Here is a 12,131-nt window from a genome sequence, read left to right as displayed (position 1 = left end):
TGTACATTTATTAGAAAATGTGAATGCACGTTGACCCAGAATCGTTCTTAGTGTTTATTAATCTCAATAAAATAAGAACACATATGACCGAATGGTATATTTATAATAGGGTGGCTGCCAGCTGACGTTATATAGACATTAAAAATCAATGCACTTATATGAGTGATCTCGTGCCCCTTGTGTTTCTCCAGGATGTGCCTTCCTGACATACTGTGCACGTGAGTCTGCCCTGAAAGCCCAGAATGCACTGCACGAGCAGAAGACGCTACCGGGGGTGAGTGTGTGGCTGTCTTTTCGAGTCTTTGACGGCGTACGTGTATGTGTTTACATCAAAGAAGCAGAATAACTGGCATGCCGGGCTATCTGACCATGCCGCACAGGACCCTGGGAAAATTAACCAAGTTTGACATGTAGGGTTGATTTCCCCCTTTAGCTAATCTGCACCAATAAAGGTCAGAGGCTGCCCCTCCCCTCCTCTTATGTTTCATATGTGATGCATCCAGACATATCCATCCAGTTAAGGCATGAGTCATCTTGCTACATGTCATGGGTCGGAAGAGACAGCTATGAGGCTCACTGCTGGAGTGACTTTGCCAGCTCTTATTCTCTTTGATGTTTCTCTTCCTTTCCGTGTCTCTGTCTTTCTTACTCGCTCTCTCTCTCTCTCTCTCTCTCCATCTCCCCCTCCTCTCGATCCATCTCTCTCACTGAATTCTAATCAAAGTTAAACCTAGCTTTATTAGCATAGCCAGGCAGCAGGTGTGCTGCCAAATGACATTTCCAGAGCTAAATATGACATGACAGCCGCGTCTCTATAATAACCAACTATATGGGAGACAAGGCGACAAGGCAAGGAATTACTGAGACAGAGTGTGCTCCCAGACTTACCGCTGCTTCCTCTTTTACTAAGACAGCTTCACCGCTGTTTCCTTTTGGTTATTTTTGTTGAAATCTACATCATTCACTTCTTTTTTCCCCCCCTCTTCTGAATGGCAGCTCATGACTGTAGTTTTTGAGGGAAAAGAGAAGAAGCAGGTGAAAAGTGTAACTCTGCAGCTAAAGATTTTTTCATAATTGATACATTTTTTTTAGCCTAGAAACGTCAAAATATGACAAGCTTAGAGACTCTAAGTAGAGGATAGACAGTAACTATTAATAGATCATCTATTAAACCAGTAGTTGACAGACAAAAAGTAATCCATCCATGACGTGTTGGTAAACAGAAATAAAGACTGTTTAGAATTTTTTTTATAAATAGTTATCCAGTTTTATATGTGGTTGGTTGTACAGTTTTTTTCAGTGTGTTACTTGGTTAACTTTTAAACCTTTTAACCTTTATAGAATCCCTCGCTTGGTAATAGCCCTGTAAACTGATGCTCGACAGTTTTTTTTTAACTGGCATCTGACTAGGAACTATTCAGATTTTGCAGTCATGTGACCATTAGTGAATAAGCCCCTGTCACACAGACTTAGAGACTGGTTGGCAACCATTTGGTAACCACTGAAATCTGTCGCAAAGAGGTATACAGTGCTGTGATATGTTTGGTTACGTGCATATTGCTGTAGCTTGCAGTGGGAGATGCTGACTTATCTGCACTCACTTACCAACTGCTTTGGACAAGATAGTAAAACTGAAAAGTGCAACACAATCCATAGCTGAGACTGTTTGCATTCAAAGTGAATGTGTTGACTGAGCAGCACTGAGGTACAACTTTCACCGTGTTGCATTTTTTCAAGCAAGCGTTTGGTACAAAGTCGTAGCCTTTCGTATAAACTACAAGCGACTGCAGCAGTATGCTTGTCCAAAACAATTGCAAGTAGGGGTTTTTACTACCCCGCATCCTCTATTGATTACTTACCAACCAGTCAGGGATTGTCTAATGACTGGTAATGGCATCAAATCCAGTACAACATTGAATTAAAATGTAAAGAAATGTAAGTTTTAGCTATATCTGGTACAGTTTATTTACTGTATATTTATTCCTGCTGAATAATCTAAATACAAAAAAATATTTAAAAAAATAATTTGTATAAAAATGTAAAAGATGTTCACTCTAAAGTGTCTTACCTCTGTGTCAAGTGCTCAGGGTTCTATCATGTAAGATTGAGGCTAGTATTTAGATACTAGCAAAAGTTAACCTAAAGCTTTAGTGAATAAATCACTAACATCGACAAATTGGCAACTCAAACAGACAACAATAAAGACGCCACAATTCACGTAAAGATGAAAAATTTAAACTGATGTGAAATATTTTGCTATTTAACCTTCTGCATAACACCGTTAGCAAGGATGTAAGCCGAGGTTAGCTAGTAAATCAAACACGTTAGCGAGTTAGCTGATGTTAGCTTACCCGCTAACACCCAAAAGAAAAAGCCAGGTGTGTATAATGAACATGACCAACTTCAGGACAGAACTGAGGACTAAATCAGCAGGGTTTTTGACTCATGGAGGAGTCTTTTATAAACAACAGCAGGTATTACTGATAAGTGTTTTCTTCTGCTGCGAAGCTGAGAACCTTTAAGTCTTTATCCCTTGAAAGGTTATAGGAGTATCCCTTGAAGCTCTTTTTCTGAGTAATTTCGGTTATATTTCAGGACTGCAAATAGAACAAAACGACTGGGTGTGGATCAGACATTTGCAAGGGTGGTCTCTGCCTGTGCAGCTACCCTTGAAAAAACAGGGAAACTATTCTAATGGTTGTTAAACCACATTTTTATTTATATATACTGAGGTGTCAGAACTCATCATTAAGGGTACAGGTCAAATGCTGTCTTTGTTACGTCTAAATTACAAAAGAAGGAGATGAAATCCAAAAGCAGATTTTTATGAGCTCAAACCACATTTTTTGTTCTTAAAATATAAATGCCTGTTTGATTATTTAAAGCATTCATTTTCTATCGGGGGAGAAAATACTATAGCAGTAGGGTATCATTGTAATGGCAGACAGGGACAGTTTGAAGGGGCAGGATGGTATTAACGTGGCAACAAAAGAGATCCTGTTGTTAGTGTGACAGTAGCGTGACCTTCCTGACCTCTCACAGGCTGATCAGCAGGGCCCAATGCTCCATGATAAAGCCCCCCCCCTTCTGCTACTCTAGCAGCTCTTTTTCCTCACAACCTCTTACCTCTAAGCCGTGTGGAACAAGCTAAACCCTCAAGTGTTTTCCCAGTCCTTCCCTGCCCTCCCCCTCCTTGCCATGGAAAAAAAAGAGAGCGAGAGGAAAACCATCTTATTAGCTCCATACACGCCCACACGGACAAGATCTGCTTCCCACCCCTGCCACCAGCTGTGGTGTAATTGTCATCTAATTGCACCTGCACTGCCAAAGAATAATTAACTTTGGCATCTCATGGCCAGGGTGATACAAAAGGAAAAACATGATAGCAATTATAGGACTGAGAGCTTAAATGAAAGCACACCTGAATGTACAGAAAGCTGAAAGATCTCATTAACAGTCAGGACTGCTTTTTATTTTAAGAAAATGCATTTTTCCTCTCTGAGAAGAAAGGGTCAGTCTTACAGCCCTTTTTTCCCTCTGCACTATTTTTTCCTCTCTCATTGCTAACAATGAGAAGGGAAAAAGGGGAGAGAAAGAACAGGGCCGAACAGATGGTTGTATCAGAGTGGCACCTGGCCTCGTGTTTAATTTCAGGTGAGAGAGTCCGTCTCTAAGTGTGAGGTGGAAGAAGAGTGTCAAAAGCACATTCATCTGAAAGCGAGGAAAGAAAGCGAGAGAATGGAGGAGGGGGGAAAAGGGCACGAGTAAAAAATAAATAAATGAAAAAAACAGCAGATTCACTCAGAGTGTGAAAATGGAGGTTTGAGAAAGAAGATTTGCTTCCTGAGCTGCACTCATTCTGTCCTGTTTGGACATCTTGTACTCTTGTCCCCTCTGTTCTTATCGCTTTATCTCTGCACTGTCTCAGGCTATTTGTCTGGTCTGGTCAGCTGTTGTGAGGCACTCTGAGATAATAACGTCCACATTATGCCACATTAATCATAGCCATCTTGTAAAGCAGCCTCCAAAACTGAACTTAGATCTCAATAATGTCAAATAAGGTCAGTCGAGCTGAAATTAACTGAAATAATCAAAATAGTTGAAAATGAATCAGCACCATTTTCACGATGCATTAATTTTTTTATGTCTTTTTTGGCAAAAACAGCAAAGATTCAGGTTTTTTTGGGCCTCTGTGGTAGTAAACTGAATATGTTTGCCACTTTTTGTCTAAAACAAAAATAATGTTAATGTCACAATGGGCTGTAAAGAGCGTGATTAATCAGGAAAATAATCAATAGATTAAAGGAAAATTCATTTTGACATATTGGGATGTATTTGTCTTCTTGTCAAGAGGAATGTGACGATCAATACTGCTCTCATTTCTGTCCAGTAAATATTAACCTGCAGGCAGGCAGCAGGCTAACGTAGCTTAGCTGAAGTCCTTTTTTGGTACCTCAAGAAAAGCCTTTTCACTGATGCTGTGACTTTGTCTGGTTTAAAAAAAACTAATGAAAAAAAACACAATAAAAATTTTTTTAAAAAATTGATGCCACCAAGATGGGAAGGTCTGACCGAGAAACAGTATGTGTACCATGGATAATTCTTACTTTTTAAACATAGTATGGCCAAGATTTACAATATTACATTTTTTTTATTAAATATGAGTGACTATTAAGCCCAAAATCTCACAATGAAAGTCTTTGCAGAGGTCAAGATTTCTGCGAGGTTTTGCAGTGATCATGTGATAGCTTTTGAATATGTGAAAATGTAGAATCACACAGGCCAAGAGACTGCTCTGCAAACTTCTGGTTACCACCGGTCATTAGGGAAAATGTAGCATTCCTCGACCGGTTGGGGAGTGGTAGCTGATTGATGGCAATCGCTGAGAAATCAGTTGCTAAAACTGCAACCACTGGTTGATCCCCTGCATTCACTGAGTTGTTGACAAGGGAAAATGTGTTTTCTCTAACTGTTTGCTGGAGGTTCCTACCAGTCATGAGGTGAATCTGGGGATGCTGCACCAAAAACCTCTTTGCAATTGCTCCAGTTGGTAGTAGATTGCTGCAGTTGCTTGTACTTTGCATGGAAGATGCCCAGTTGTCTGCAAACACTCTCCAACTACTCACCAAGTAGTTGTAAAACTGTGAGAAGTGTGGCAAAAACAGAAAACGTAAATTGTTTGCCTTCAAAATAAACTTGTCTTTTTATTTTTACAACTTTTACTCTGTAGCTTGAGGTTCTTTCTTTTTCGCGTGGTGCCTTTTTTAAAAAACGTTTTCTGCCCGCTCTGCTAGTACATGGTGAGTGTTTGCAGACAAGTTGGCAATTTCCATCAAAAGTACAATCAACAGTGGCAATTTGCAAACAACCAAAACTATCGCAAGGAGGGTTTTTGCCGCAGCACCATCTTTGCAACCAGTTTTACCTAGCAACAGCAAGCAATTTCTAGGAAGTCACCCAATTAACCATTGGTGGTTGTATCACATCCAATATGGCAGATAGCTCTTAGGTAATGTGTGCATGACGTCACGTGCAAAACTTCTATAGGACAGAAAGTCATTTTGCAACCACAGATCTCGCCTTCTGATGGCAGTCACATGGAATACAAGTTTAAGGCACTTCTTCATTGGCATCTTTTAATGTTCTCCTCCAGCATGTTTTGTCCAGGAAGTACAAACATGTTTGGAGTACGGGGGACTACTTCCTGCTGTGTGCTGTATAAAGAAAAAAACAACCTCGTTAGTTTGAAATTGTGCATAAAAACAGTTAGCTTAGCTCTTTTCATCTATCTCTTTCCAAAGGGAATAAAATGCATCGATCAGTGCCTCTGAATATCACATCATCTTGTTTCAACAGCCGGATTAACAAGCTAAGCTAACAAGCTTCAAAATCTAGTTTATAAATGCTGCATAGATATGACAGCCGTGGTGATTTTTCTCAACAAGAAGGCAAAATGTCAAGCTTTTCCTTCATTTAATGAGAATCATATTCATTTGGATAGTCACGAAGCTGTTTAATGCTTCCTTAAAGTAATATCTGCAACAATGCCTCGCTGTTCATTTTAAATCTAATATCTAAAATGAATAACATCTAAATCTAATAGAGAGCCTGTGCCCAAGTTTGGGGTGGGGGGAGCAGCCGTGTGTGTACTTGGAGTGAATTTGCATGTGCAGCTGGGGGAAGGGAGGGCAGGTGTTCACACCTACACGGTTTAATGAAGGGTGTGCTTTTGTGTGCCCGAGTGTGCATAACTGTCTGTTTGCTTTCGTGTGCACGTGTTTCCTGGGGGAGTACACATCCAAAGATAGGGATGGATGGATGGAGGGAAGTTGCAGGGTTTATTATGAGCTCTCCTCGGGTTTCTTCATTCACTATCAGCCGCGTGTATGAGAGGGAAATCTGCGCTGCGAGGCCTTCTTTGCGTTTAAGCTGCACGTATGAGAGGAAAGAGCCCTCTTTGTGGTGGAACATCTGACTAAGCTTGACATTTACTCAGACATAAGGAGTCAGACGGAGCAGACAGAAGGGTTTTATCAATAGTCTGAAAAAAATGCACGTACTAAATATAGCTCCGGCTTTTTACACAGGATATGAGATAGGAAGTTTTAGTGCGCAGTGCTGTAATTTGTGCCCTTAATCTTTGAGCAAACTTCCTACTGTAGATGCACACGAGCTATGGTGGGTTGCAGGGTTATGTTAACAATCTCTTGTATACCTGTTAGCTTTGTACACTTGCTCAGCCTCCACCCTTCAGCTTCACTTTATCAGAAATTGGCATTTTCATGTGCATTTAAAAAAAAAAATGACAAAAACAGAAAGTCTAAAGGCTTAAACATGCTCCCGTGATGTGAACATGATAACTCTTTTATTCCACTGACAATACGGAGATAAATCGGCGCCTCCACATGCAACCTATATCTTGATGCCAGCGAGTTGTGGGGATGATGCTGATGATGATAGCAATTAGCGCGCCTCGGAGCGAGTGCGTTCACTTGATGAATCTATCTGGAGTTAAGTGTGCATTCACGCGTCGATTCATTTACATATGCATGCATATAAATGCACGGCTGGGCAGGACAGGCGGCGCAGAGTGACAACAACAGAGGGGGGAAAAAAGGGCTCGTCCTCTGTACGTCACTCTGGGGCGACTGTAATGATGAATGCAGATCGGATTTATGGAGGTGGTAAATGGGTGTGAATTAGAGAGAAATTGGATAAATGAAGTTGGAGCGGGGAGGGAGAAATAATAGAGGGTAGGGGGAGGGGAGGAAGGATTGAATGAAAGTTTGACATAATGAACAGTGGGTGGTGTAAGGGTGGTGAAGGCTGGAGGTGCGTTGAGGCAGTGTGTTTATCAGCTTAAATACAGACATCTGTTACTGAGGAATTGTGTGTTTTTTGGGGGGGTTGGGGAGTGTGTGTTTGCTAGACGAACACACACACAAAAGCAGAGAAGGGCTGTTGCCACAAAACTCATTAGGCTCTTTGAACTTTGGTGCAGGACTGGTTATCTAATGAGCATGCATGGACTGTAGTGGAGTTAAAATGTGTAACTCGTGCCAGTTAAAGTTAAAAAAAAAAAAGGGAAAAAAGTAGGACATGGACTCTATCTGTACTCTTTCTCTCTCTCACACACACACACACACACACACACACACACACACACAGAAATCTGCCTGTGATTCAGTTCTTTCTCCCCCTCTGCTCCACTGATTCGAGTCAAACAACACTTGACATGAATATTTAACAGTCAGAACAGACAAAACAATTGAGAGTCAACTCGAGTATTGTTAGGAATTTACTCTTTGATATTCGGTTTCTTCACTTTGAAGGATTTTTGTTGTCTGTCTGGCTAAACGGCTGAATGTCAGCTTCGAGACACTGTCAGCGCCGGACAGACTGGTGAACCCTGTAAGAGCCGGAGACAACACCGGGAAGCGGCTTTGACACTGAAGACTGGGACATTGTTTAAATATTATCGAACTGCACAAGTGCTGTCAGTCTCTTTGTGTTTGACTGAATTCAGGAGAAGGTTGAGTTTTCTCTCCGCTTTATGTGGCTGCCTGCCCATGTGTGTGCGCATCTGTGTGTGCATCCACATGTGCAAACGCTAACGGAGCGCACTTGTGCATCTCTGCTTTTGTGTGCCGCTTTGTTCCAACTCTTTGTGTGATCATCTGCAATCTCCCTTTTCTGTTCCTTTATTTTATTTATGTATTTATTTATTTTTTTTATTTTTTTTATGCCTGTTAATATACCAATTTCCACCTGTGTTTCTTCTTCTCCCCACGGGGTGAATTCACAAGTGCGTCTCAGCGTAAGTGCATTTGCAACGATAGAGAGGAGGTGGATGGAGAACCGAGGGAGCAAAAAGCAGCAGAGACAGGAGAGGGAACAGAGACGGGGGGAGAGGAGGAGGAGGCGGTGCGGGGAGGTGGGAGGTGGCAGGTTGATTACGGTCGCAGGTCTGGTTGCCTGGAGACGGCTGGGACGAGGGATGCCAGGTTGCTAGGCGACCAGCACGATGCAATGACCAGCGCTGTGTGATGGAGCGGAGGGGAGGCGAAGATGGAAAATTGTCTTTGTGCCCCCCCCCCTCCCGCCCCACCCAGCTACACCTCCCCTCCCTCTTCCTCCCCCTTCCTCTTCCCCTCCAGCTCTGCCTCCCTGTTGTAAATGTTCTTGAAAGAGCGGGGTGACGGTCTCCGCTGATATATTTACCATTCAGAGTGGCAGCTTTTTCGGGCGTACAAGCAGAATGTATTGAAATTGGAGAGAAAACAGGCAGCAGAAATGTGGCCCCCTCCCCACCACTCACACAGCAGTAGCAGCCTACTATATAGACAGATTATCATCAGCTCTGCAGGTCATAATAGTAAGGCGAGAAAAATGTCATCATCAGTATGCTTTACTCTATCTAAAACACATTTGCCTTGCTGTAGCACATGAAAATGCATTTCCACGGTGGCGATGGCCACTCCTCAATCTGTACACTGTTAAATAAAAGATTGCGGAGGGTGTTAAATACACCTAAATACACCAGGCTACTTAGTTTGAGCCCTTTTAGAGAATAAAAGCCATTTATTCAGTCTTGTATTTACAACAGGTGAGCCTTGTGTGTTTTATTAAGGTTGTGAATCTGTTTGTGCTTAACATCCTTCCAAGGGAATGGAGACATTTTAAGCACAAGGACTGTTGTGCAAAGTCTGAGAAATATCCTTGTGCTTAAAATGTCTCCATTTGCTTGGAAGAGAGTTAAGTAAACTTGATTTGCATAGATTGTGTTTAAGCACATTAGTCAGAAAGTAAAATATGCAATGATAAACAAGCACTTCTGTTTTTTTTTTTAAACTAACAGCTGCGATTTTGGTCTGACAATTTTTTTTCATGTATAGTTAGCCTTCCCTGGATAAATAAAACCTTATTAATAAGACTGCATAGCTCTAAACATTTTTATTTTAGCATTTTTTATTTTATGTGGGGCACTGTGACTCTGAGTGCTGTGCTGATGATAATCCCTGTTCTAGGACAGATACACTATGGACAAACGCACCTATGCATTACACTCACAGGAGCACCATGGAAGCCCATGCCATGAAGCTTCTGGCACATAGATTTGGTGCTGATGTTAATGCCAGCGGAGGTTTGGCGCTCAGTAGTTGGTGACTTTTACGCACTGTGCACCTCAACATCCAGCGACCAAGCTCTGTAATTTACATGGTCTGCAACTTTGTGGCCGAGTTGTTGTGACTTTTGTTACTTTCACTTGCCAATAATACCATTTATGGAATATCTAGAACGGAAGAAATTTCACAAACTGACTTGTTGCTATGGTGGCATCCTATTACAGCATCATGCTCACATTATTTTACAAATGTTCGAAAAAGCCGACTGCGTTGCTATGTGCTTGACCACACCTGTGGTCATGGGACTGAAAACATCTAAATGAAAAAATTAGCTGTTGTGCTCTAATTCTGTTTTCCATATAGTGTAGGTGTGTTCAGTCAGCTTGTTTTCATGTCCAAGACTTTAAATACATCTTGTCAAGATACTCACTTTGTAGCCTTTGGCTTTGGTGCTCCCAGCTTGTACATTACAGCCTGGCATCACATTTAAACACATTGGGTAAGCCTCTTGTTTCCAATTGCAGGGTTAATGGTGTGAAAGGACATATTTAACCTAAATACCAACCTCATTCTAAACATAACCAAGGATTTTCTTTTCTTATCGATATTTAATCACAGAGTAAAAGTGAAAGTAAAAAGCGAGAGAAATCAAAACTAATTGGTGAGTTTTAAAAAGAAGTTAAATCTAGTTAAAAACACAAAATCTGAAGCAAAGGTAGTCTCCAGGGTAACAAACTTCTGGATGCAGAGATGCTTGGCATCCATTATAGCCGTCAGTGCGTCATGGGATTGATCCCAAAGCATACCTTGTGCATATCTATGTGACTCCAGCACCATCTGACAGCACGGCAGTATTTGATGCCCTGGGATGAGACCACTTAGATTCAGTGTGATGCTCTGTGCTTTGTTAAAGATCAAAGAGAGAGCTGCTTCCTGAGCACATTTCTCTGTTCTCTCTTTTGTCATTTTGTAATAAAATCAAAATGCCCCCAAAATAATAAAATAAGTAGCTGAAAAGGGAAATTCAATCAGTCTCGCTGATGTCTATCATAGTGCGTCTCTGCTCGCCACAATATTTAAAATAAATTACCCAAATCACTGCTGGGGACACGTCCCTCCAGTCCCAGCTAAATTCTCTGCCCTTGCAATGTCTGTATTACCTATTTCTTTTAATGGGTTAAAGCTATTAAATGTAGATACTCCTAAATGCAATCATGATGCTGAATATACATTGGCAGATTTAGTCCAAATTGTTAAATCAGTTTGACGATATAGATTCTCTGGGCTTGTTGTTGCAGTGTATGAACTTTGATGGCATGGAGAGGGGGGGGGTCATGCATTATGGCGAAGGGGTCGAGCTGTTATTTGATTGGATAATCTGTGGATTTAATATTTCATAATGCTCGTGAAATCCCCCGCGGCATCACAGAAAGAAAAGATTAAGTATGTGTAGATGTGCGCTCGCGTCACTGTGACCGTCAGGAGCCGACGGAGCATTGTTTGGATGACTGTATATATAATATCTGCATGGCGTGTTTGGACATGGAGCGCAGGGGGAGCAAGAAAAATCCAATAGCAAAAACACACAGTGGTGAAATGGGCTGTTGATCAGGCAGGTTTGAATGCGTGTTGTCTGTGCACAGTATGGGACCGTTTTTGTAAACAAGCCTAAGAGAGAAAGGGGAGGGGAGGGGAGCAACAGGAGGAGGAGGGGAGAGAGCAAATTACTGTAAAGTGTGTGTTAGTGGTTGAGGTTTAGACGGAGATATTTTTCTCCCTGCTTCTGCATCTGCTCTCGAGGCAGCGCCAACATTCAACAGGCACGAACGAAGCCGCTACCATCCCTTTTTCTTTTTTCTTTTTTTTATTCTTTCATCTTTCCTCCCCCTGCTCGTCTTCTCCCTTCCTCCACTGCACATCTAATCCCTCTATCTCTTGACCTAGAAGCACCCTTTGTCCTCCTCATTTGTTTTCCACCCGTCTCTTTTGCAGGTTGTTCAGGGCAACCTTGTTTACCTGATGTGGGGGTTCTCATCTCTGGGGTTGTCATGACGATGGCCATGTGAGCATGGTCTTTATCAGACCGGCAGCCGGTTGCTGTGCAGATCTGAAGTGGCACAGCCTTGATGGCCTCCACTTCTCACTGTTTTTCCTCTTGTATATTCTAATTCCAATCTCCTGAGCCATCTGCTGTGCTTCTCCTTATCACCACCACCACCACGGCCTTCACTATTTGTCTTCCCACAGTGAAATATGGGCCATGCGGCTTTTTATAAGCATCATTCAAACATGTCAATCAAACTTGCCACTTAATTTAATGCCATTAATTCATAGCATTGACTTAAGGTGCTTTAAGAGAGAGCTAACCCCAAAATAGCTTCTATTTTTAGTTATCTATCTATAGATGTCTGTATCAATGTGTGGAAGAATCCTTCCTGCTATGATTGAGTGGCGTGCAATAACTGATAGCTCAGACACTGAGTGACTGTCAGTATCTACAAGGGT

General features: G+C 41.8%; 1 protein-coding gene across 6 annotated transcripts in view; it reads left to right on the top strand.

Moving 5' to 3' along the window:
- celf3a (cugbp, Elav-like family member 3a) overlaps positions 1-12,131 on the top strand; it is a 34,157-nt gene that overhangs the window by 2,787 nt on the left and 19,239 nt on the right. For all 6 annotated transcript variants that reach the window (XR_014890557.1, XR_014890556.1, XR_014890555.1 and 3 more), the window contains exon 3: positions 192-274. Coding sequence is in view for 2 of the 6 variants with exons in the window: in XM_085263398.1 (XP_085119524.1) it covers positions 192-274 (83 nt within the window). In the remaining 4 variants the exon portion in view is untranslated. The remainder of the gene's footprint in view (positions 1-191; positions 275-12,131) is intronic.

Source organism: Mchenga conophoros, linkage group LG22 (assembly GCF_057382185.1).
Source record: "Mchenga conophoros isolate Kocher_MC1m ecotype Shallow Benthic linkage group LG22, M_conophoros_male_GT1.1, whole genome shotgun sequence".
Lineage (NCBI taxonomy): Eukaryota > Metazoa > Chordata > Actinopteri > Cichliformes > Cichlidae > Mchenga > Mchenga conophoros.
The sequence above is the reverse complement of the archived record's forward strand: the minus strand, read 5'-3'. Positions and strand labels throughout refer to the sequence as shown.